The 27,436-nt window shown below is 43.7% G+C and overlaps 1 protein-coding gene across 1 annotated transcript in view; it reads left to right on the top strand.

The window, feature by feature from the left end:
• Nucleotides 1-12,648: 12,648 nt before the first annotated feature.
• Nucleotides 12,649-27,436, top strand: part of LOC140741814 (protein TASOR-like) — a 62,963-nt gene continuing 48,175 nt past the window's right edge. The window contains exons 1-3 of the mRNA XM_073072229.1: nucleotides 12,649-13,113; nucleotides 22,060-22,208; nucleotides 22,294-22,386. Coding sequence (XP_072928330.1) covers nucleotides 12,768-13,113; nucleotides 22,060-22,208; nucleotides 22,294-22,386 — 588 coding nt within the window. The 5' untranslated portion in view covers nucleotides 12,649-12,767. The remainder of the gene's footprint in view (nucleotides 13,114-22,059; nucleotides 22,209-22,293; nucleotides 22,387-27,436) is intronic.

Genomic DNA, 27,436 nt, shown 5'->3' with positions numbered 1-27,436 from the left:
CTTCTTCCTTACCACCCCCCTCCCTGACTCCATTCCATATTTGGAGTTGTTTTTTTACACGTTTCTGTAAAACAATAGTCCATATCTCAGGACTTCAATGATTCCACAAACAGTTAATTTTGTCAAGGCTTCTGCATTCATAATTAGATCACACTTGTTTACAGACTTTAACCCGGACATAATTAAATCACAGTTGTCCCTAGACATAATTAAATCACATTTGTCCTTTGACTTTAACCCGGACCTGTCAGAAACGCACATCTTAATTTTGAATCTTACAATAAATACCACCCTTTTTCTTTTTAAGATGTGCGTTTCAGCTAGCATTTCTCTCACTCCCAGGGGGCCCACCTTCTTCTTTAATAGCATAAGTTTTAGCTCGTTTGTCCCATGATGGGGTATCGCTACTGCCTGGAGCTGGGACACGTTACGTCTGACCAGTGCCTGTATACAAGGAATCAAGCACGGCAGGATCAAGAGAATCATTAGACCCCCGCCTGCTACGAGGAGAGCGGTACGCCACCAGCTCCCTCCTAGTAGCCCGTCTAGCCAACTCGTGTTCCCCAGGGATCTCCAGGTTTGTACTGGCACGTGGGCCAGCTTCCGAATTTTGTCGGATATTTTTAACACGGCCTTTCCACTGTCGTCTATCTTAAGGCAACAGTTTGTAAGATTGAACTTCCCACATACCCCGCCTTCAGAGGCCAATAGGTAATCCACAGCCAGCCTGTTCTGGTATATTGCTGTTCGCATCTGGCTCTGCTGTTTTGCCAACAGCTCCAATGCCAGTGCCGTTTGATTGGTTATCACTTCCACCACCGCCTGCAGTCTAATAATTCGGTTTAACATGTAGACAGGAGTGCGATACCCCCACGACCCATCCTGGGCCCAGGTCGCTGGCCCATAGTATTCAATGATGCGAGCCGGTGGCCACTCATCACCCCACTCGCCCACCTTTATCTCCCGTGTTTCTTTCCTTAATGAATCAAACAGCTTAATTCCCAGCTTCCGGTCACCCTCCTGAGGCAGGAGGAAGAACTCCGGTCTTATGAGACCCAGGAAGCAAACACCCGCCCAGTCCCACGGTAGTTTGGTATACGCCTGATTACCGCAGATCCAGAATAACCCCTCCGGGGCAAATCCTCCTTTCTTTGCTTCCTTCCATACTTCCCTGACCCTGGGGACCCCTTCGTACAGATTCGTTCCGCTGCACTTCCAGAATTTAGAGCCGTTTCCTACGGCCTCGCAACTGCCATTCGGTTCTCTGGTTATGTACCATGCTGGCTCCTCTGGCCACCAGGTAACATTACCTTCCCTCTTTGCTAATTTAATGCTTTGGCAGGGACTTTCTCCCACCTTTACTTTCCCCTTTCTTTCAACACATACTTGTCCCTCCGGGTAATTGGTCAATTTCCACCTTTGCTTCTTCCGGTCTGGGACATTTGTCCAATTGTGCGCAAGCAACTCCCACACACTCAAGCTCTCACCCCTCCACGGCCACTGTTCACTCATGTGCGGTCCTCCACAGACCCAACAACCACTCACATTTAGACTCGTGGCAATCCGAGTCGCTAAGTCTATAAAGAGGTTCTCTTTAACATCGGGGAGGACTATATCTCTCTCTATCTCCTGATATATAGACGGGTCCGTGGAGACCACTGCCGCCTTCCTTTGCTCGCGCTCTTCCGCCTCCTTTTTCTTCTCATCCTGTATTATAATCTCCTTTACCTTATCTGCATGTTCCTTAACCAGTGTAGATGGGATGTCCCACTGCCCTCCCTTGTTTATACACAACCACCGGTCTTTCCTGGGACAGCTGAGACTTCTCATGGTCCCCCCCCTGTCCCATGTATCCTTTATTATAGACTTGGTAATAAGGTTTACTATTCTCCCAACATGTTTCTCTCTTGCTTAGATCATAGCATCGATCATTCACATGCGAGTGGGACACAAATGATCCTGGGAACACCCTCTGCCCCACTCGTACCACGGTTCTGCACTTGTCACATTTCCCTTCAATTTCCCCGACATATAGAATCAAATATATTACAGTCAATAATGTTACAGTCCACATAGAGTTCATTTTTGCTGCCTTTTCAGCCTCACCACCAACGGTTCTTCACCGGGAACACAGGTCCACTCAGTGTGGCTTTCGGGCTTCACCAGTCCTTTTACCCTGGATGCGTGTGTCCACCCTTTTTCTTTTGTCCGTACAGCCACCTCTGTTGTTAGCAGGACCTGGAAAGGGCCTTCCCACTGTGGCTGTAACTTCTCCGGCTTCCAGGTCCTTACCAGAACCCAATCTCCAGGCACGATCTGATGTAAAGCAAAATCGAGCAGCGGAGTCTGGGCCAAGAGACCCTTTTTCCGCAGTTCTGCAAAGGAACGGGACAGTGCCAGTAAATTGTTCTTTACAAATAAATCACCCCCCCTGTAGTGTGGGATACCCCTCTATTTTATTCCAATATGGCAGTCCAAAGAGCATCTCATAAGGAGATATTCCTATATCCTTGCGGGGTGCAGTTCGTATTCTCAGGAGAACGATCGGCAAACACTTGGTCCATGGTAGCTTGGTTTCCAACATCAACTTGGTTAGCTGTGCCTTCAGGGTGCTGTTCATTCGTTCTACTCTTCCCGAACTCTGGGGATGCCACGGGGTATGGTACTTCCATTCGATATCAAGTGCATCGCAAATTAACTGGTGCGTATCTCCTTCTTGGTACGTGGTAGTGACATTCCCGTTATTCCAGCTATCCTTTCTGGGGTAATGCATCGCTGTCCTTTACTGACCCGGTGTCCCAGATACCTTACTTCCTTTTCTACAAATTGTAACTTTTTCTTTGAGACCCGTAGCCCCTGCTTCCCCAGGAAGTTCAGTAGTCTGATGGTGTCTTCCTGCACCCCTTCCTGTGTTGGCCCGGATAGTAATAGATCGTCCACATACTGTAGCAGTTGGCTCTCTGGAGCACATTGGAATTCTGCTAGTACTTGCTCCAAGACCTGCCCAAATAGGTTAGGTGATTCGGTGAACCCCTGTGGCAGGACCGTCCACCGGAGTTGTCTTTTCCGTCCCGTCGTAGGATTTTCCCATTCGAACGCAAACATGTCACGACTGCTCTCTTCTAGCGGGCAACTCCAGAAGGCGTCTTTTAGATCTATTACACTGAACCATTCATGGTCAGGGGAGATCTTACTCATCAGTGTGTAAGGGTTGGGCACTACCGGGTATCGGGTTTGGACCACTGCATTTAGGCCCCACAGGTCTTGTACCATCCGATAAGTCCCATCTGGCTTGCGCACCGGGAGTATTGGGGTATTATACGGTGACATACATTCCTCCAGTAGTCCGTCAGCGATCAGTCCTTCAATCACCGGCTGCAGCCCTTTTCTTCCTTCCATTGAAATAGGGTACTGTTTTCTCCGTACTGGCGAACTGTTAGGTAATAGTGAGATTTGCAAGGGGGGGACGTTCAAACCCCCCCGGTTCCCTTCCTGGTACCATACCTCCGGGCTTATTTTCCTATCGTCTTCTTCCCTGAGGGCAAACAGCTGTACCATTATCTTCCCGTTCCTGGGCACAGTCCCGATGCCTAGCCTGACTTGCAGATCCCGCCCGAGCAAGTTGAATCTCGCAGAGGGTAACAAAAGTAGGTCCTGTCCCATTACCCTATCCTCATGTTCAATTTTCACGTTTTCTATAACAGGTACTTGTATTATTTTGCCTCCAATACCGGATACTCCCATTACCTTTGTTCCGGTTCGGGCGCCGGGAGGTATCTGGATTACGCTAGATCTTTCGGCACCCGAATCTACCACAAAGGTTGTATCTGACCCTTGGGGACCTACTTTTAAATTTACCAGGGGTTCCTGCCGATAATTCATCCCCAAGGGGTGGAACCCCCGACCTCCCTAGTCTTCATCTTCCATCATAGCGTACGAGCACACTTCCCGTCGGTATCTGGGGCACTCGCGCCTGAAGTGTCCTTCTTCGTTGCAGTGAAAACATCTTAAAGCCTTCCTTAGCCCTCCTCCTTGCTCCTGGCTACTACCTCGATCCAACCATGGTCCCTGTCTCTCTCTCTACTATCTGCGGTTACTTGTCGCACTGTCTGGACCATTATCCTTGCCGTCTTCTGCTTCTCTTCATCCCTTCTTACAAACACTTTCTGTGCCTCCCTAAGTAGTTCACTTAAGGGTTTAGTATTCCAATCTTCTAGTTTTTCCAGTTTTTTTTTTCTGGCCATGCTTTCGATACAAATTCAACACGAATCAGCTGTTGGCCAACCTCCGTCTCAGGGTCTTCGATTTGCGGAGCGGTAGGGGGCACATATGGGGCGGCAGGTGGTCGAGCACCTCCCATGTATTCTTTTTCTGTCCCCCTTCATTTATCATTTTCAATTTATAACTATTTGTCGTTGGTAACCAGCATAGGGCATAATCACTTTCTTCGGGTTTAACGTTAGGTTTTGAATTCACGTACAGATTAAGGGCTTTTTGTACCCAATCCTCGTTAGACCCGAACTTAGGCCATCACACAGCCGACCCTTGGATCGGCTGGCGGGACCAGAATTCACAGTACTGTATCATTTTTTCTTTGACTTCCCTTTTCGCCTCCCATAATCCCAATTTTCTAACATCCGTCCCAACGGACTATCAGGGGGTACCCCGGGGTATTTTTCATCATTGGCGCCTGGATTTCCTTTACCCTTTTCTCTCTTAGACCCCTTATTTCCCATCTCGAGGACTTGCCCGGTTCCAATCCGCCCGCAGGCTACCCCGTGGTTCCGCACTTCTTGCGCACCACGTCACTGCAGGAATTTAATTTGAATGTGACCCACCTAGCTTGATCACTCCTGTCCAATTCCGGAACCTGTATTCCCGCGATCGCCCAGGAATCCACACGCAGGCTACCCCGTGGTTCCACAATTCTCGTGCACTACGTCTCTGCAGGATTCACCTGCAGGGTAACCCCGTAGTTCCACAATTCTCGTGCACTACGTCTCTGCAGGATCCACCTGCAGGGTAACCCCGTAGTTCCACATTTCTCGTGTACCACGTCACTGCAGGATCTCTTACCTGGGTCCTGTGCACAGAAATTACTCGATCGCTCACTGTCTCGACTGCCTCGACAACCCCTCTTTGTTTCCTTGAGTCCGCCGGATATCACTCGCTCAAGCCGCGCGGGGCGACGAGCAAGGAATCAGGGACTGCCGAACTCGGCAGGGTGCACCTTCTCCGATGTCCTTCCTTGCCCCCCTCACGGCTGGAGTGTGGATCCCAGACAAGCGCCCCAAGTTGTCAGAAACGAGCCACGCTCCCGAATAATGGCTTCAAGACAAATTCAAGGAAACAAAGTTTATTAACAGTTCTGCAGAGCTGGGCCCCTTCAGAGAAGGGAACCCTGAACCTTACAGGGCAGCAGGTTTTATCCTTCTTCCTTACCACCCCCCTCCCTGACTCCATTCCATATTTGGAGTTGTTTTTTTACACGTGTCTGTAAAACAATAGTCCATATCTCAGGACTTCAATGATTCCACAAACAGTTAATTTTGTCAAGGCTTCTGCATTCATAATTAGATCACACTTGTTTACAGACTTTAACCCGGACATAATTAAATCACAGTTGTCCCTAGACATAATTAAATCACATTTGTCCTTTGACTTTAACCCGGACCTGTCAGAAACACACATCTTAATTTTGAATCTTACATTAGCTTTGACAGAAATGTTTCTCAGGAAAACATCCCACATTAGTAGTTCTGAATCACAGTCTGATATATAAACAGCATTCGAAGAACAAATAGAAAACTTAAAATCCAAAACTAAATATGACATCTAGGATGGCATGTTCCTTTGGCTTCCTTTGGTCAGTGCTGAAACTAGTTTTTCAATAGGTACATTTAATGTCAGAGAAATGTATACAATATACATCCTGAAATTCTTTCTCTTCACAACTATCCACAAAAACAGAGTGCCCCAAAGAATGAATGACAGTTAAACAGTGGAACCCAAAGCTCCCCCTCCCATGCATAAGCAGTGGCAAGGGAACAATACCCCCCTCCCCCACCAGCAAAAAAGCAAGTGTCCTCCACCGAGCACTCAAGCGTGCTGCATCAACACAGGCACAGACGTGCAGTACCCCAGACTACGTGTTCACCCAGTAATTCAACATACCACAGGCTCGCTCGCTCTCTCCCTAATAAGGGCAAAAGAGGTATCCCTGTTTCACAGCAAGAGGGCAGAGAAGTCTGATGCGTTGCCTTTACTGAGCTCTGTGCCCAAAGAACTCAAGTCTCTGGGGTACCCAACTTTTTTTTATCCCATGGGCCAATACCATGAAGCAAGGGGTTCATGGACCCTAGGCTGGGAACTCTGCTCTAATCTGTAAATACAATTTTGGACTGAAAGTCTGATGGTGATAGACCCAGCATAGTCGTGCCCCAGGCTTAATGGCTATGAAAATAGTCAAAACGGTTTTGCTTCCAGATGAGCTCAATGCCTTCAATGCTTTGCTTTGATCATCAAAACATGGAGGAACCATAACAAACTCACACAGACCTCAATGATCCTGTTATTTCAGTCTCTGAGGCAGACGTGCGAGCAGCCTTCAGGAGGGTGAACCCATGAAAAGCATCTGGCCCAGACGGTATCAGAATGGTGGAGAGTATATTGACTGGCTGTATCACAGCCTGGAATGGAAACACTAATGCCCCTAACAGAAAATCATACAAAAAGCAGTGGATGTGGCCCAGTCCATCACAGGTAAAGCCCTTTCCACCATACATTACATGAAGTATTGCTGCAGGAAAGTAGCATCCATCATTGTGGACCCTCAGCATCCAGGTTATGCTCTCTTCTTGCTGCTGCAATCAGGAAGGTATAGGAGCATCAGGACTCACAACACAAGATTCAGGAACAGTTATTACCTCTCATCCATCACACTCTTGAACCGAAGGGGATAACTTCACTTGCCCCATCACTGAAGTGTTCCCATAAATTACAATGATCCTAATGGAGGGTCATGGCTTGAAACATTGACTGTTTACTCTTTTCCATAGAAGCTGCGTGACCCGCTGTGTTCCTCCAGCAATTTGTGGGTGTCACTCGACAACCTATGGACTCACTTTCAAGGATGCTTCATCTCATGATCTCGATATTTATTGCTTATTTATTATTATTCTTTGTTTTTGAATTTGCATAGCTTGTCCTTTGCACACTGGTTGAATGCCCAACAGGGTGGTCATATTGATTCTAATATGGCTATTATTCTATTATTGATTTATTGCATATGCTTGTGAGAAAATGAATCTCAGGGTTGTATATGGTGACATATATATGTACTTTGATAATAAGTTTATTTTGAATTTGAGTCACTTGAAAGAGAAATTTAACATTTCACGATCATTATTTATCAGCACTGATACAAACCCTTGAGTCTGATTACATGAAACTTCACTTTTCTGTTTCTTGGACTGTAATTTGGCAAGTCAGAAGAGTTTCTTAAGCTTATCTCTTGATTTACTGCAACAGATAAGTGGAATAGAGAAATAAAGATCAGCAAAGTGAATGCTGTCCTGCACAGGAGTTGTTTAATCAGTATTTGATTGTTGTCTAACAAAGAGGAGAACACATTGCAAGCATCAAACACATTTAATTGAATGAGGTGCCAATGTACTGTTGCTGTCCCTGAAGAGTTGTATGGGTCACTGAATGGAGGGAAGGGCAGGCATTGCATATTCTGTGACTGTCTGGAAAATTTTAATGACAGAGCATTACGTTAGTGGAGATAGAACAATGAATCAGTAACACATAGAAACAGTCCTTTTCCAATACTGAAAGGGGAAGGAAGGAAAGATGCAGCCTGAAGATGCTGGAGTAATTATGAATGATTCATTGAATATAGATGACAGTGGTGTGAAAGGTAAGGAGATCCCTAATCTTGTTCGGGGTGGGGTAAAGCTAGGTGGGAGGGGAATGATTGAACACAACAAAATGCTGGAAGAACCCAGGAGGCCAGCCAACATTTATGGAAAAGAGTACAGTCAACGTTTCGGGCTGAGGCCTTTCATCAGGACTGGGAAAAAAGATGGGGAATCAGTAAGAAAGCAGGAGGAGGGGAGGAAGAAGTACAATATGATAGGTGAAACCAGGGTGGGATGGAATAAAGAGCTGGGAAGTTGATTAGTGAAAGAGATACAGGGCTGGAGAAGAGTCAATTTGAATTTATTTTATTTCTCACAATCTGAGGGAGTAAAAATCCTTATGTAGCATCTCTGTCGCATCATACAAGCAATAAGGAATTGAAATGTGGGAAGATATTGGCCTAAACACTAAAATTGTATACAGAGTCAGATATGCAATCAGATCAATGTGTATTGATAAGTCTGATGGCCTGGTGAAAGAAGCTGTACCAGAATCTGATCGGAGATGACAGAAGGCCATGGGAGAAAGAAAAGTGGGAAGGAGCACCAGAGGGAGGTGAGGGACATGTAAGGAGATAAGGTGAGAGACAGAATTCGGAATGGGGAATGCTGAATGAGAGTGAGGAGGGGAAGGTGGCTTTACTAGTTCGAGAAATCGATGACCATGCCATCAGGTTGGAGGCTACCCAGACGAATAGAAGTATACTCCAGGACTAAAGAGATGTTCTCCTTCAAAGAAAGAGGTTTCCCTTCCTCCTGCCACCCCACCCCAGGGATTAAGTTCCTCTTGTCTTCACCTACCACCCCGCCATAATTCTCCATTAACTTCCACTATCTCCAATAGAATCCCTCCAAGCACAACTTTCCCTCCACCCCTCCCCCCATTTCCTGCTTTCCGCAAGAATCACTCCTTACACAACTCCCTTGTTCAGTTGTCTGACCTCCCTCCTGGCACTTATCCTTGCAAGCGGAACAAGTGCTGCACCCTGCCCCCTCACTACCATTCAGGGCCCAAAACAGTCCTTCCAGGTGAGGCGATACGTCACCTGTGAGTCTGTTGGGATCATCGACTGTATCTGATGCTCCTGGTGTGGCCTCCTGTATATCGGGGAGACCCAATGCAGATTGGGAGACTGCTTTGCCGAGCACCTACACCCCATCTGCCAGAAAAAGTGGGATCTCCTAGTGGTCACCCATTTTAATTGCACCCCATTCCCATTCCGACATGTCAGTCCATGGCCTCCTTTACTGTTGTGATGAGACACACTCAGACTGGAGGAACAACACCTTATATTCCATCTGGGTAACCTGATACCAGACATCAATTTTGTAAACTTCTGGTAATTGGCCTCCCTCTCCCTTCATCATTCCTCATTCCCTCTCTCTCCTTATCTGCTCACCTCCTCCCTCTGGTACTCCTCCCCCTTCTCTTTCTTCCATGGCCTTCTGGCCTCTTATAAGATTGCCCCTTCTCCAGCCTTGTATCTCTCTCATCACTCAACTTCCCAGCTCTTTAGCTACACCCCCCCCCCCCAGTTTCACCTATCACCTTGTGGTTCTTCCTCCCCTCTCCTCATTTTCTTACTCTGACTCAATTTTTCCAGACCCGATGAAGGATCTCAGTCTGAAACGTCAACTGTTTATTCTCTTTCACAGATGCTGCCGGGCCTGCTGAATTTCCCCAGCATTTTGTGTGTTACTTGGATTTCCAGCATCTGCATACTTTTTCTTGTTTTGATTCTCAGAATCCAATGTTCAGTTACAACGAAGATAGTTCCAAAGTACTGGTATGAAAGAAAATACATAAGGGAGGCAGAGAAAAAAGTAGCTTCAGAGATGGGATTCTCTCTCCGTCACCTATAATGGACCTGTCTGCTAATTTATCCTCCACCGGATCCACGCTTTCAATCGCTGGTTCTTTGACTTTCTCATGTCCTGCAAGGATTGGAAGATATCCAATTTATAGACCACAGAACCAGCCATCTCCAACGCCAACAAGCCCGGACATCTTCAGGATGCGACCCTTGCTACCGACCTCAACAGCTCTAACCACCCACAGCAGATTCAAAACCCGGACTCTACCACCATCAATGCGGGTTCCAATGACCTCGGACATTTCCAAATTGTCAACTGTGCAACCTCCAACTCCGACTCGAGCCTCGATCTCCAGACTGGGTATTCAAACGCTGCCGCTGGAACCCCCCATCTTCCCTTCCAGTACCACCACTCCACAATCCCGTGTCTCTCAGATACCATCACCAGTTCTTGGGCCCTTGGAGACTCCATCTTCCTCTCACCCCAAACCTTCCTTCTCCTCAGACACTACCAACCCCCACTCTAAATAATTCCTCCTTTGGCTCCACCCACTTCCTTCAAACAAAAGGTGTAGCCACGAGCACCCGCAAGGGTCCCAGCTATTCCTGCCTTTTTGTCGGCTTGGTGGAACAGTCTATGTTCCAAGCCTAAACTGGCGTCCACCCCCCACTTTTCCTACATCGACGACTGCATTGATGCTGCTTCATGCACCCATGTCAACTTCATCAACTCTTCCTCCAACTTCCACCCTGCCCTCAAATTTATCTGGTCCATTTCTGACACCTCCCTCCTCTTTCTTCATCCCTCTGTCTATCTCTGGAGTCAGTTTATCTACTGATGTCAATTATAAACCAACGGACTCTCACAGCTACCTGGACTATACCTCTTCCCACCCTGTTTAAAAACTCCATCCCCTTTTCTCCATTCCTCTGTCTCAGCCGTGCCTGCTCTCTGGATGAGGCTTTGCATTTGAGAACAAAGGCAATGTCCTCCTTTTTCCAAAAAAATGGGCTTCCCTTCCTCCACCATCAATGCTGTCCTCAACTGCAACTCTTCTATTTCACACACATCTGCTCTTAGCCCATCGTCCCACCACCCTACCGGGAATAGGGTTCCTTTTGTCCTCACCTACCACTCCACCAGCCTCTGCATCCAGCACATAACTCTCTGGAACCTCCATCATCTCTAATGGGATCCCCCCACCCCCACATTCTGCAGGGATCGCTCCATATACAACTCCCTCGTCCAGTCATCCCTCCCCACTGATCTCCCTCCTGGCACTTATCCTTTCAAGCGGAATAAGCGCTACACCTGCCCCTCCACTTCCCTATCATCCCCAAACAGTTCTTCCAGGTGAGTCTGTTGGGGTCATATACTATGTCCGGTGTGGCTTCCTGTACATTGGTGAGACCCGAAGTAGATCTGGAGACAGTTTCACCGAGCACCTATGCTTCATCCCCCAGAAGAAGTGGGTTCTCCCAGTGGCCACCCATTTTAATTCCACTTCCCATTCCGATATGCCCATCCATGGCCTCTACTGTCACGACGAGGGCACACTCAGGTTGGAGGAACAACACCTTGTATTCTATCTGGGTAGGCTCCAAACTGATGGCATGTACATTAATTTCTCAAAATTCTGGTAAGGTTCCCCCCCCATCTCTCCTTCACCATCCCCCATCTCCCTTTCCTTCTCTCACCTTGTCTCCTTTCCTGCCTATCACCTCCCTCTGGTGCTCCTTCCCCTTTTCTCTTTCTTCCACAGTCTTCTATTCTCTCCTATCAGAATTCCCTTTTCCATCCCTTTCACCAATCAACTTCCCAGCTCTTTACTTCATCCCTTCCCCTCCTGGTTTTACTTATCACCTTGTGTTTCTCTCTCCATCCTTTGCCCACATTTTATATCTACTCATCTTTTTTTTTCCCAGTCCTGCTGAAGGTCTGGGCCGGAAATGTCGACTGTACTCTTTTCCATAGACGCTGTCTGGCCCGCCGAGTCCCTCCAGCATTTTGTGTTGCTTGGATTTCCAGAATCTGCAGATTTTTTCTTGTTTGTAGTTGGTGATCAGATTTCTGAATGGTCCATGAACACTGAGCTCAATTTCCCTTTTTTTTGCACTACATTTTTATCTTTGTCATTTAATGCAATTTTATACATTTACACTGTACTGCTGCACAAAACAAGTTATAACAAATCTGATTCTGATATTGCCCAAATCGCCATGTAAATCTGTAGACTTATACAATTTTTGGGCACTTTGTTATCTATGAAGAGGAAGTCAGGGAAGGGTCACGTTAAAGTTTGGAGCTGCAGTACAGGCAATGAAATTTCCAAGTTGTGCAAGATCATGTTTAATATCTTAACCCCCACCCCCCACAAGATCTCCTAACCGTAGACTTGCCTTATCCTCCAGCAATCAACCCGTCAAGTCCATTCAGAACCTCTTATCTTAATGAGATCGCTTTTCACTCTTTGTAGCTCCAGGGCAGATAAATTGCATTAGTTTAATCTTTCTCCATTCAGCCTCCGGTAGAAATTCGGTCTCGTCCACTCCTTCCTGCAAAACATCCCGTGGCACATTTTCAAGACATTCGGCATTCCTTCCATCCCCCCTCCCCCCCCGTTTCCTCTTTGTGAAGGCTTGCAACGGTATGAATATAATTTTTGTTATGCACTAAAATAGCTGCCGTTTTCCCTCTCCACAACAACAGCAGCAGCCACCTTTTAACACCCACTTTATCGGGTGTGCCCGTCTCTGCGGCAAGACAATACGTGCTAAGTGGCAAACGCATCAAAGCGACCGTAGTACCCGCCTTTCACCACCAGCCTCTTTTATATGAATTGCGATGAGGCGCGCGCTGATTGGCCGCCGCGCCGCCCGGCCCCGCCTCCCGCGCGCGGATGCAGCGCGAGCGGAGGAGGAGAGACATTGGGAGCATGGCGCAGGGACTTTGAGGAACTGGGCCGGGCTCCTCGCAGACACCCAGCTGCGTCCTTGCCCTCGCTTTGTTGTTTTTTTTTATATAAAGAGAATGGCTTTTCACAGCGAAACCGAGGAGAAACGAGTTCCGTTTCTGAAAGAAGGCGTTCGGGAGAGGCGCCCGAGTAGTGAGAACGGGGCTGGAGCTGCGGCTGCCGGCAGGGCGAAGTCATCATTTCCCTTCCGAAACGCGTCGAAATCCAAACAACAAAATGGCGAACAAGTCAACGGGCCGCTGGCAGGAAGCGCCCTCGGGCTGCTCCGAGCCGATACGGCTGCGGCTCCGAACCAAGTCGCTGCAGAAAGCGAGGAACGCGGAGCCACAGCCGTTCAGAAAACCACCGAAGATCTTGCTCGGAAGAGTTTTCAGATCCCTAAGAAGAACAAAGAAAAGAAAGGTGCTTTATCACATAGCGCTGTTTCTTGCCGCTAGCCATGAATTCCAGTTCTCTTGCCTCTTACTGGAGAGAGGTTGGGAGCTGCCTTTTTAATAGGGATCGTTAGTAAATCAGAAAATTTAAAAAAACTCAAATCTTTGTATTAAGCACCACAAATTAATGCAGGTAAGTGGACCACAAGGAAAGCATGTGGTCTGTGGTCAGAAATGTCGAATTTCAGTACTTAATATGGTACCTGACCAGACCTCCTTTATATCTCCAGCCCTGTGGGCATTGTGCTTGCAATCTTGCAAGGTCTTGTGGAGAGACTCCTTCTATTTACTCACCCTTTGGCTTTCTTCTTCATCCACATTGATGCAATGGAAAATGCTAGCCCAGTTTCATTCGGTTTTGTTTTGGAGGACATCGGTTTCTTGTTAATCCAATCATAGGAGTTGGGATAGACCATCCCAGCCTTATGTAGGGTTTTGGCCTTGGTGAAAGGCCATTGACACATGTGGTTAATAGTTTGAATATTACCAAATGACTAGTCGTCAAATTAGATCGTTTTGCGCTCCTCAAATACCATCAGAATGACCTAAGTTTGGATGCAACGCTTTTGGTGTTACTCAGTAAATTGTGGCACAGAAAGAGCAAGGTACTACCCTCTAACTTGCTTTTTGAGTTCTGTAGCATGTGTATATCCTTGAGCTTGGAATTATAATAAAATTTCATGTACTGTTGACACAAGCCACACTAGTCTTGAAATACAGCTAAGGATGTCGTTCTACCAAATAAGTCTGTATCAACTCCTTGAAGGGGCCATTCATTTAACTCTTGTTTGATCCCATTATTCAAATTTTCTACTTGAGAATTATTTTGTTCTCCTTTGCAAGCTGGTACAATCTAATTCCCTTCACCTTTGTGGACGCAACATTCTAAATCTTCACTTGGAGGTTAGTTTTTAATGCACCTTCTGGTTCCTTTGCTATACAGTTGGTCATTGGTTGTAGATTATGATGTCCCGTTCTGTCAAATTATGGTTTGAGATATTAGCATGGATAAGGTCCATTCCTTAGAAGTAAATAACAAAGTTCTGATGAAGGGGCTTGGCCTGATTTTCTTCCCCTCTGTAGATGATTCCTGATCTGATGAGTTCCATCAGTATTTGTGTGTGTTGGAAACGTTCAACTGAAATTTGACAATTTGTGTTGTTACTTTATATGGAGAACAGTCAGCTCTCTTGGTTTCTTAGCTTTTTGCCATGATAAAATGTATTGAAGGTTTAGCATTTTTATTTTGCACCTTATCGATTACTGCAGTTTCCATCACTGTGGAAAGGTATCTTGGACTCTTGGATAGGTTGGATTTGAACTAATAAGTTACCATGTTTCCTATTTTCCCAATTACCTGATTAAATTCCTTGAAAGCCATGGATATTTGAAATCCTGGGAAGTCTGGAAATATTCAGTAGCCTTCAATGGGAAAGTGCAAATATTCAGAAGTCCGTATGCACAAAGGAAAGGAACAGAGGTCATTATTCCATAATGTCAAGCCGCAGACTCTATTGCTGCTCAAATATGTATTTAGTAAACTCATGTTCTAATAAAGATAAATTTGCACTAGTGTAGGTCCCTTCTTGAACTCGTTGTACAAAAGCCTTTCAACGAATTGCATAATTTTTGAGGCAAACTTGGCAGGCCCAAAGCTTGCAGTTATTTGTATTCCTTTCTTTTGGGGGGGGGGGCGAAGGAAGTAATTCCTGATAATGAAGAGATACAAATCGTGAAGTTGTGAATTACCATGTTCTGCATTTCACCATCGGCCTTGCAAAAAATAAGTTAGCTTGTGGTCAGTCTCCCAGCATAGATCAAAAAGTGATTTGATGTACATTATCTTGATGCATCGATCCTATTGCAAACATACTAGCTGGCATTCCACTTTGTAAGAACCCAGTTGTAAATGGATTTAGACTCTACCCTGGAAGCTCAAGATGTGCAATTAAAACTTAGTATTTGCAGAAGAATTGTCCCATTGTTTCTGCTGCGTCAGAATTTTTACTTTATTTCATCTAAATGTGATGTCTTTTTTTGTTTTTCTGTCAAATTGCTTTAGCAGTAAATAATTGAGCTTAATGAGTAGGAGGACACAAATGTTCCTTTTGAAGGGGCCATGCTATTAGCAATTTGGATTTACAGCAGTTTATGTAACAAATGTGATGTTAAGTGGGTGTGGAGGGGTCATTTAGGATCCTTTTCATGACTTTGTAAGGCATGCCATCCCAGATCCTAGTTTATTGAATGACCATTTATATTATTTGTGATGCTTTTGTTACTAAGTTAGTGGAAACAGTTCTTGCTTGAGTTGCCAGTTGTGCTCAGTGGGACCTGTCACAGTGATCGCTAGAAGTATGAACTTGTAAAATTGTTCTTTCTAAAGATTAGTCTTTTTGTCATATGTACATTGAAATAGTATAATACATTATTCAGCATCAACAACCAACGCAGTCCAAGGATTGTGCAAGGGACAGCCAGCAAATGTCGCCACATTTCCAGCACCAATGTACCATAGTTACAGAATGGCATCTATGACATTGTGGGCATCACTGAATCGTGGCTGAAAGAAGATCGTGCCTGGGAGTTTAATGCCCAAGGATGCACATTGTATTGAAAGGACAGGCAGAGGGGGTGGGATAGCAAAAAACAAATCAAATCATTAGAAAGAGGTGACATAGGATCAGAAAGTGTAAAATCATTGTAGATAGAACTAAGAAACTGCAAGTGTATAATGACCCTGATGGGCATTATATATAGACCTCCGAGCAGTAGCAAAGATGTAGTCTGCACATTACAATGGGAGATAGAAAATGCATATCAAAATGGTAATGTCATGGGGAATTTCAGTATGCAGGGAGTCTGGGAAAATCAGGGTTGTGCTGGGTCTAAAGAGGAGAAATGCTTATGAGATGGCTTTTTAGAGCAGTTAGTGCTTGTGTGCACTAGGGGAGAGGCAATCTAGATTGGGTGTCGTGCAATGAACCAGAATTAATTAGAGAGCTTAAGGTAAAGGAACCCCTAGGGGTGTAATGATAATAATATTGTATTCACCCTGCAATTTAAGGAGAAGCTAAAGTTGGATATGTTTGTATTAAGGGAATTACAGAGGCATAAGTGAAGAGCAGGTCAAAATTGATCGGAATGGAACATTAGCAGCAATGGCTAGAGTTTCTGGGAGCAATTTGGAAGGTGCAAGATAGATACATCCCAAAGAGTAGTATTCGAAAAGCAGGATGACACAACTGTAGCTGACGAGAGAAGTCATAGCCAATGTAAAAGCCAATGAGAGGGCATATAATAGAGCAAAAATTAGTGGGACTTAAGTGAATTTGGAATCTTTTTAAAAAAAAACACAATAGAAGGAAATTTAAATGAGTCATGAAGAAGAAAAAGATGGAATATGAAGGTAAGATAGCTAATATTAAAGAGGATACTAAAAGTTTCTTCAGACACATGAAATGTAAAACAGGTGAGAGAAGATATTGGGGTGCTGGAGAGGTAGTAATGGGGCCCAGGGAAATGGCAGATGAACTGAATGAACACTTTGCATCAGTGTTCATTGTGGACGACACTATCAGTATGTCAGAAGTTCAAGAATGTCGGGACAGAAGTGAGTAAAGTTGCCATTACCAGGGAGAGGTGATGCTTCAGAAACTAAAAGGTTTGATGGTAGATTGGTTACCTGGACCAGGTCGTTTACACACCAGGATTTTAAAAGGTGGCTGAAGAGACTGTGGAGGCATTAGTAATGATCTTTCAAGAATCGATTGTGGTGGACTGGAAAATTGTAAATGTCACCCCACACCTCAAGAAGGGAGAGAGGCAGAAGAAAAGAACTTGTAGGCCAGTTAGTCTGACCTCTGGTTGTGAGGATGTTGGAGTCGATTATTAAGGATGGGATCTCAGAGTACTTGGAGGCACACGATAAAATAGGCCATAGTCAGCATGGTTTCCTCAGGGGTAAATCTTACCTGATAAATCTGTTAGAATTGTTTGAAGAAGTAACAAGCAGGATAGACAAAAGAGAATTGGTGAATGTTGTATACTTGGATTTTCAGAAGGCCTTGACAAGGTGCCACATATACGGTTATTTAACAAGTTGTGAGCTCGTGGTATTATAGGAAAGATACTAGCACAGATAGAACAGTGGCTGATTGGCAGGAGACAGAGTGGGAATAAAGGAAGCCTTTTCCGGTTTGCTGGCGGTGACTAGTGGTATTTCACAGGGGTCTGTGCTGGGACTTTTTCTTTTTAAGTTATATGTTAATAAGTTGAGTGATGGAATAGCTTTGTGGCCAAGTATGCGGATATTGCAAAGATAGATGAAGAGGCAGGTAGTGTGAGGAAGCAGAGAAGCGACAGAAAGGCTGAGACAGATTAGGAGAAAGGGCAAAGAAGTGGCAGATGAAATACAGTGTTGGGAAGTGTATGGTCATGCACTTTGGTAGAAGAAATAAAAAACTTTTCTACAAAAATCTGAGGTGCAAAGGGGGGACTTGGGAGTCATTGTGCAGTAGACTATATGAAAATAGGTAGAGGGCAGGTAGTTTTAAGGAATTAGGCTACAGAAGGACTTGGATTAGAAGAAAGGGTAAAGAAATGGAAGGTGGATACATTGTCAAGAAGTGTATGATCAAGCACTTTGGTTTAAGAAATGAAAGTGTTGACTAATTTCTAAATGGAGAGAAAATACAAAAATCTGAGGTGCAAAGGGGAGTCCTTGTGCAGTATTCCCCAAAGGTTAATTTGCAGGTTGAGTCAGTGGTGAGGAAGACAAATGTAATGTTGGTATTCTTTTCAAGAGGACTAGAATATAGAAGTAAGGATGTAATGTTGAGGCTTTTAGAAGGCACTCACTTGGAGTATTTGAGTAGTTTTGGGCCATTATCTGAGAAAGGATGTGTTGACGTTAGGGAGGGCTCAAAGGAGGTTCATGAAAATGTTTTCAGGAATGAGGAGCATTTGATGGCTTTGGGCCTGTACTCAGTGGAATTCAGAAGGGGGGACGATATCATTGAAACCTATTGAACGTTGAAAGGTCTCAGAGTGGATGTGGGAAGAATGTTTCCTAAGGTTGGAAAGCCCAAGACCAAAGGACACAGCCTCATAATAGAGGGATGACCATTTGGAATGGTAATGAGGGATTTCTTTATCCTGAGAGTTGTAAATCTGTGGAATTCATTGCCACCGGCTGCTGTGGAGGCCAAGTCATTGGGAAAATTTAAGGTAGGGGGTGATAGTTTCTTGATAAGTCAGGGCATGAAAGGATTTTGGAGAAGGCAGGAGATTGGTCCTGAGAGGGAAATGAGTCAGCCGGGATGGACCAAATGGCCAAATTTTGCTCCTATATCTTTTTGCCCACAACTTGTCCTAAACCATACATCTTTGGAATGTAGGAGGAAAATAGGAGCAGCCAGAGGAAATTTGCCGATTTATCAGGAGGTAATTGTTAAAGGAAGAGAGCATCACATGTTCACAAGGTTGATATGTTTACATAGCATTTGCCAGAAGCTTGCTGATCATTGGAATGTAGTTCACAATTACCAGCTTTCTTTATAAGGGCACTGGTTTCATTTCAATTGGCTTTGTACATTAATCCTGAGAGACCACAGGTGTGCCTTCAATATTGAGACTAGTCTGAAAAGCAACAGAATTGTCTTAAATGTGGACTTCATCCATGGATAGTCCCAAATGTAAATAACATGGAGACCAAAAGCATTTTTTTTCTAGGTCACTTTCACGCCAAATCGTAGTTTCATGATTGTAAAATTAAAGGGAAAAGTTTCTCTAACCATGACACACAAACTTGAAAATTTTCAGCAGGAATTAGAATGAATAGATTTTGAATATTAAAATGAAGATCTAGACTTCAGTTTTTTTTTCTTTAAGTTAACAGAATTACAGGTGTTAGTATGTTTATGTAGCAGTCAGAGGAATATCCATTTTTTGATTTTTAAAGAAAATCTGAGCAGACAAAGTGAAAGTAACATTTCACTTTGGAAGTAGAAATGGTGAAATTAACATTTTGCTTCAGTAGGAATTTTGAGTTCACTAATCTTTGCTTGTCATTTAAAATCTAGTATTCACCTATTAAATTTGATATATTTTGACAGCATAGTGTCCTGATTCAGAGGTGTTCAGAAAAGATGGGCTTATGACATGTAGTGAATTCTTGTAGAGTGGATAATTTTTTAATAATGCTTTGTAAATGAGACTTTATGTGAGATTGGCACCCAGAATGTAATTTTAACCAAACTAACACTAGCCACTAATGTAATTTCTTTCCTGCCCACCCATACTTGCCTTTGCTAGATTTATGAGCTGATCGACTTGTCTAACAGGCACACAAAGCATTCCATGTGGGAACAGAGGAATTGAGTGCTGATTTTTCTCACCTGGACTCAGTGGTGGAAACCAAGTTTTTGAAGTTTTCTCAGCTTTAAGCAAAGAAAGTATAACTGAATACATGACATGACTGAGTGTTACTCCATGTCAGAATGTAGAAATAAACATAGAATGTGATAAATTCACAGTCCAGGCACAGTGGGGGTGGAAAAATGGTTATTCACCATGCTTTCTCTTGCATATGTAATTGAATGCATACTACTGTAGCTCCATTAATAGCACAAGCTTCAATTCTGTTCATGACTGTTACACACTATGCTACATAACTAGAAAGTTCACCACTGTTTGCAATGCCATTAGCAGATCAGTGCAATTGTTAAATTATACATATTTTTCTCTTGTCACAAAAATGGTGTTATTTTCAGTTTCTAAAAGCTTTTGTACCCCTATTCTGGATTGAAACATGTAGCAAGCAATTTATTTGCATCACACTATGTATTGCATAAGACATAGGAGCAGAATTAGACCTTGTGGCCCATCGAGTCTGCTCCACTATTCCATCATAGCTGATTTATTATTCCTTTCAGCCCTGTTCTACCTTTTCCCTGTAACCTTTGATAAACCAAGAACCTATCAACCTCTGCTCAAGTATACTCAGTGACTTGGCCTCCACAGCTGTCCATGGCAGTGAATTCAACAGATTCGCCACCATCTGGCTAAGGAAGTTCTTTCTTATATCTGATGTCCTCTGGTCCTACACTCGCCCACTATAGGAAACATCCTCTCCACTCTATCTAGACATCTCAGTATTTGATAGGATTCAATGAGATCCCACTCTGTTCTTCCAAACTTCAGTAAATACAAGCCCAGTGCCATCAAATGCACCTCATACGTTAATCCTTTCATTCCCAAAACCATTGTCGTGAACCTCCTTTGGACAGTCTTCGATGCCAGCGCATTCTTTCTTAGATAAGAGCCCAAAGCTGCTCACGATATTCCAAATGTAGTTTGACCAAAGTCTTATAAAAGTCTCAGGATCACATCCTTGCTTTTATATTCTAGTCCTCTCAAAATGAATACTAACATTGCATTTGCCTTCCTTACTGAACCTGCAAGTTACCTTCTAGGGGATCCTGCACAAGAATTCATAAATCCCTTTGAACCTCTGATTTAAAAAAAAATTTCTTCCTGTTTAGAAAATAGTCCGTGCCTTTATTCCTTTTACCAAAATGCATGACCATACACTTCCCTACACTTTATGCCATCTGACACTTCTTTGCCCATTCTCCTATATAAGTTCTTTTGCGGAATCTCTGCTTCCTCAACTCTACCTGCCCCTCTGCCTATCTTTGTGTCATCTGCAAACCTGGCCACAATGCCAGCAGTTCTGTCATCCAAATCTTTGACGTATAACTTGAAAAGAAGAGGCCCCGATACCAACCCCTGCGGAGCAGCACTAGTCACTGGCAGCCAAACAGAATATGACCCCCTTTATTCTGAACCTTTACCTCCTGCCAGTCAGTCAATCTTGTATCCATGTTAGTATCTTTCCTGGAATGCCATAGTCTCTTATCTTGTTAAGCAGCCTCATGTGTAGCTCTTTGTCAAGGGCCTCCAGAAAATCAAAGTAGACTATATTAGCTGAGTGTTATCAGAGCAAAAAGCATACATAGATACTTTCCTCAAAGATGCTTGATGGTAACTTGTAAATCATTTTCTTTTTTGTATTCCATGGTTGTGAATCATTTATTCTGTAGTGGCACTTAAATCTGAGAAATGTTATGCAGTTGTATACAAAAAGCGCACAGAACTTATTTTCAGAGCAAAAGAAAACATACATTTACAATGTCTTCAAAAACAAAGTGGCAAATTGTTTTTAAATATTCTGTTTTATGTATATTATGCTGTAGTGTGTTTTGGAATGAGTTATTTGAATGTGCAACTTGAGTCTTAGAAGTTAATGCAGTTATACAGTACTGTGCAAAAGTCTTTGGCACATATATAGCTAGGGAATCTAAGACTTCAGCATGGTACTGTAGTAAATTTATGTATTGCACTGTACTGCTGCCGCCAAATTAAAAAAAAACAAATTTCAAGATGTGCGTGATGAATCTTGTATGGGTCTCTATTGTGGACAGCCAAATCATAGTTGGGAAAAGGGGGAGATCTTTCCTGGTGTCTTCGGGCTAGGTATGTCGTCACCCACGCCACCCCCTGCCCCTGGTACTCCTTTGCTAACTATCCCATAGTTCTGCTGTGGCACTCCACATTTGCCGTTCCAAACATCTTTCTGGTTTAAAAGAAAGTCCTTCCCTCTTTTTCCCGACTCTGGCCTCTTGGGTCTTCCAGTCACCTGAATTTGGTTGTTTAAATAAAATTGGAATCTTACAAGTCAGAGGTAAATGGGAAAAGTAACAAACAGTGAACAAGTACCACAATGTTATACTGTTAGATGAAATCTGAGGCAGCGAGTATATTGAGCCTTTGTTCTTGTTGATTAAATTTAAAAAGATCAAATTACATCTGAAAAGGTGCTATTGTATTAATTTAATAAATTTACTTTCAGAACGCTGTCAACTAGTACCGGTGGGCTCCAGAGAATTTAAACAAGACATTTTGAAAGTTCTCAATTCTTCTTGCCTGGAGTCATCATCAAGTGCTAACTTTACCTACATGAAAGCTAGATTGGTTCATAATGAAAGACTAGAGAGAGAGGTTTGTGTACTTTATCATTTAGACTTAATTTATTGTAAGCATTCTTTCCAAGATGCATACATTTAATTTTTTTAAATATTTCTAGTATGCAGAGAAAAGGAAAGAAATGAGAAACGAGGGCCGAACTGAAAAGGAGTTGGCAGAGTCTTATGCATTCTTGTTGACTGAACCATCAAAAGTGAGTTTCTTATTATTTGAAAATGTTGAAACAAGCCTGATTAAAGCTGCTTTTATGTTGTGACACATCGTGCGACCAAACACATTTTGAAATTTCTGCTTTCAAAAGTACTGGGCTTTAATCAGCACATGTAATTGACTGTTGCGTGAATTGCACAGGAGAGTTGTAACTTAGATTATCTTTGTTTTAGTTCAATACTTTGACAAATGTATTCAAAACTTGAAGTCTAGAAATTCATGTCAAACTACTGTTTCCACAAAAGGAAATGTCTACTTTTAAACTTACAGCAGCATCATATTGCTGAAGTGCTTGTTATGTTACGAACCCCGTAACTGGGTCACTTACCAGCAAAGATAGAGAGGTCTGTTGAAGTCTGATGGTACTATTTTTAACAGTATTTATTGATAAGAATACACAAAAATAATATCAGTGCAAACATACAGATAATAATACGTCATCAATACTAAATCTAAAAGTGCGGGTATAATAATAATCAATAAGAAATAAGCTCTATCGTCTAGGGGATAATGTATTGTCCGATGGAAATATAAAAGTCACTCAGTTCATTCAGGCTGCAGCTTTTTGCTTGGAGAGAGAGACATTTTTTTAGAACTTGCCAGCTTTCCTTTATCCGATCTTGATCCGTATTCGTCCTTTAGCGAGGCCGTTCCGTGGAAGACTTGTCATCCGGGCAAGGATGGACACACACAAGCCCCCACCGGTCTCATACCTTTCTCCTGGTGCGTCTAAAGGGGTTGTTCCCCAGACCCTCTTTTATCCTTACTCACGGGGTTTCAGATGTCAGTCAGGTTGGGATGATGCAATCCCTCAACCAGCCCACTCTGGTCATTCCCTGAGGGCTTCAATGAATAGTGCAGTACTCAATACACAATTCCGTCTCCAAGAGAAATAGTCGTTATCAATGGTTCCGCCTTTCTGGGGGCCAGGACACATTCCAAACCCTTGTGGATTCTGCGTGTCTCTCTCTCATTTCCTGGGTCCCAGACCCGAATTAATAGCGATCTTGCGATTCTCGAAAAGGAGGGGGCTACTTTGTACCCTTCGGCCCCTCAGAGTTGTGGCACATTCGTAACAGTTAAATGAATTTGCCTATGCAAATTTAAAAATGCATATCAATTAATATTCATCTCAGCACCTTTGCATTTATAACAAAGACTGGTTTAATTGCTTCTGCTGAAATCTTTGCATACAAACCCTCAGATATTTTGGTAGGAGCTGTTGTGCAGGTTTATTTACATTGTGATCCTGATCAAGGACAATGATGCCTGCTTATTTCTCCAGTCAAATTTACTTTATTCTCTTGGTTGCTACTATGCTCTCTTATATTTTCTAAGAGCAATCTTATTAAAATTATTTTTAAAATGTAAACCCTCTTTTTAAACAAAAAAATTCTAGTATTCTATCCTTTTTCTGATGGCCTGGAGTATGTTTTGCTGTAAATTCATTGCTGCATAATTTGAGACTTTACAGATGAAACTTCTATTTTATCAGATCTATTAACAGATTGCCCTTGTAAACTAGAGTGCTCCTTGTTGCCTTTTACTTCATTGTAGTAGATGGCCTGTGGAAAGCGGCCAGTGAGTGAGTGGGCCAGTGAAGGAGTGGAGATTTGAGGCTTTGACTCGAGAGATTCTGGCAGTTTTGGCAGTTGGACTGTGCAATCAAGTCAATCAAGATTTGAATAGCTCAGCAGAAAGCCATTGATTAGACAATCAAGATTTGAATAGCTCAGACTCAGCAGAAAGCAGCTGATTGGGCAATCGAGGTCAGGTGACCAAGCAGTTTGAGAAGCGCAAACAAATAAATAGAGGGTTACCTCAAGCAGAGCGGCCTGTGGAAAGTGGCCAGTGAGTGAGTGGGCCAGTGACGGAGTGGAGATTTGAGGCTTTGACTCGAGAGGCTTCGACGAGAAGAGGCTGAGGACGAGCTTCATTCCAAGTGAGGTAAGGCTGGGTAAGTTCCTTTCAAAGGAGAAAGTTTCAAAAGTTCAGGCAGGTATTGGGTAGGTCATGGCAGCTGAGATCGGCCCTGCGGTTTGTTCATCCTGCAGCATGTGGGAAATCAGGGATACTTTCAAGTGTCCCTGACGACTATGTGTGCAGGAAGTGTGTCCCAACTGCAGCTTCTGGCAGACCGCATTGAGCGTTCGGAGCTGCGATTGGATTCATACTGAAGCATCCGCGATGCTGAGAAAGTCGTGAATAGCACGTTCAGTGAGTTGGCCACACCGCAGGTAAAGGCTACACAGGCAGAAAGGGAAGGGATGGCCACTAGACAGTGTAGCAGTAGGCAGGTAGTGCAGGAGTCCCCTGAGGTCATCTCCCTCCTAAACAGATATACTGTTTTGGATACTGTTGGGGGAGATGTCTCATCAGGGGAAGGCAGCAGCAGCCGAGTTCATTGCACCATGGGTGGCTCTGCGGCACAGGAGGGAAGGAAAAGGTGTGGGAGAGCTATAGTGATAGGGGATTCAATTGTAAGGGGAGTAGATAGGCATTTCTGCGGCTGCAAACGGGACTCCAGGATGGTATGTTGCCTCCCAGGTGCAAAGGTCAAGGATGTCTCTGAGCGGCTGCAGGACGTTCTGGAATGGGAGGGTGAACAGCCAGTGGTTATGGTGCACATAGGTACCAACGATATAGGTAAAAAAACGGGATGAGGTCCTACAAGGTGAATTTAGGGAGTTAGGAGATAAACTAAAAAGTAGGACCACAAGGTAATAATCTCTGGATTACTACCAGTGCCACGTGCTAGTCAGGGTAGAAATAGGAGGATATTTCAGATGAATACGTGGCTTGAAAAATGGTGCAAGGGGGAGGGATTCAAATTTCTGGGGCATTGGAACCAGTTCTGCGGGAGGTGGGACCGGTATAAACAGGACGGTCTGCACCTGGGCTGGACTGGAACCAATGTCCTAGGGGGAGCGTTTGCTACTGCTGTTCAGGAGGCTTTAAACTAATGTGGCAGGGGGATGGGAACAAGTGCAGAGAGACAGAGGGGTGTAAAATGAGGCTAGAAGCAAAAAGTAGTAAGGTGAAAAGTAAAAGTGGCAGGCAGGCAAATCCAGGGCAAAAAGCAAAAAGAGCCACTTTTCAACATAATTGTATAAGGGCTAAGTGTGTTGTAAAAACAAGCCTGAAGGCTTTGTGTGTCAATGCGAGGAGCATTCGTAACAAGGTGGATGAATTGAATGTGCAGATAGTTAATGAATATGATATAGTTGGGATCACAGAGACATGGCTCCAGGGTGACCAAGGATGGGAGCTCAACATCCAGGGATATTCAATATTCAGGAGGGATAGACAGGAAAGAAAAGGAGGTGGGGTAGCATTGCTGGTTAGAGAGGAGATTAACACAATAGAAAGGAAGGACATTAGCCTGGAGGATGTGGAATCGATATGGGTAGAGCTGCAGAACACTAAGGGGCAGAAAACGCTGGTGGGAGTTGTGTACAGGCCACCTAACAGTAGTAGTGAGGTTGGGGATGGCATTAAACAGGAAATTAGAAATGCGTGCAATAAAGGAACAGTAGTTATAATGGGTGACTTCAATCTACATATAGATTGGGTGAACCAAATTGGTAAGGGTGCTGAGGAAGAGGATTTCTTGGAATGTATGTAGGATGGTTTTCTGAACCAACATGTCGAGGAACCAACTAGAGAGCAGGCCATTATAGATTGGGTATTGAGCAATGAGGAAGGGTTAGTTAGCAATCTTGTCATGCGAGGCCCCTTGGGTAAGAGTGACCATAATATGGTGGAATTCTTCATTAAGATGGAGAGTGTCTTGGGGAGGACACTAAGCTCACTTGTCTTTAATTTAGGTGCTTTTTTGTTAAATTCTCTTCCTTTGTAGCATATTGTTATTGTATGCTTAATCTTGCACTGTATTAATACTCCTCATTGGGATTTGGGGTTTTTAATTTTGTAAAATGTTTTGAAAAACTAATAAAAAAAAAATTTAAAAAAAAAAAGATGGAGAGTGACATAGTTAATTCAGAAACAGGTTCTGAACTTAAAGAAGGGTAACTTTGAAGGTATGAGACATGAATTAGCTAAGATAGACTGGCAAATGATACATAAAGGGTTGACGGTGGATATGCAATGGCAAGCATTTAAAGTTCGCATGGATGAACTACAACAATTGTTCATCCCAGTTTGGCAAAAGAATAAACCAGGGAAGGTAGTGCACCCATGGCTGAAAAGGGAAATTAGGGATAGTATCAAGTCCAAAGAAGAAACATATAAATTAGCAAACAAAAGCGGCACACCTGAGGACTGGGAGAAATTCAGAGACCAGCAGAGGAGGACAAAGGGCTTAATTAGGAAAGGGAAAAAAGATTATGAGAGAAAGGCTGGCAGGGAACATTAAAAACTGACTGTAAAAGCTTTTATAGATATGTGAAGAGAAAAAGATTGGTCAAGACAAATGTAGGTCCTTTACAGTCAGAAGCAGGTGAATTGATCATAGGGAACAAAGACATGGCAGACCAATTGAATAACTACTTTGGTTCTGTCTTCACTAAGGAGGACATAAATAATCTTCTGGAAATAGTAAGGGACCGAGGGTCTAGTGAGATGGGGGAACTGAGGGAAATGCATGTTAGTAGGGAAATGGTGTTAGGTAAATTAAAAGGATTAAAGGCAGATAAATCCCCAGGGCCAGATGGTCTGCATCCCAGAGTGCTTAAGGAAGTAGCCCAAGAAATAGTGGATGCATTAGTGATAATTTTTCAAAACTCTTTAGATTCTGGATTAGTTCCTTAGGATTGGAGGGTGGCTGATGTAACCCCACTTTTTAAAAAAGGAGGGAGAGAGAAACCGGGGAATTATAGTTAGTCTGACATCGGTGGTGGAGAAAATGCTAGAGTCGGTTATCAAAGATGTGATAACAGCACATTTGGAAAGAGGTGAAATCATCGGTCAAAGTCAGCATGGATTTGTGAAAGAAAAATCATGTCTGACGAATCTTATAGAATTTTTTGAAGATGTAACTAGTAGAGTGGATAGGGGAGAGCCAGTGGATGTAG

The sequence above is a fragment of the Hemitrygon akajei genome, chromosome 19 (genome assembly GCF_048418815.1).
Source record: "Hemitrygon akajei chromosome 19, sHemAka1.3, whole genome shotgun sequence".
In the NCBI taxonomy this organism is placed as follows: domain Eukaryota; kingdom Metazoa; phylum Chordata; class Chondrichthyes; order Myliobatiformes; family Dasyatidae; genus Hemitrygon; species Hemitrygon akajei.
This window is presented reverse-complemented; position numbering and strand designations above follow the sequence as displayed.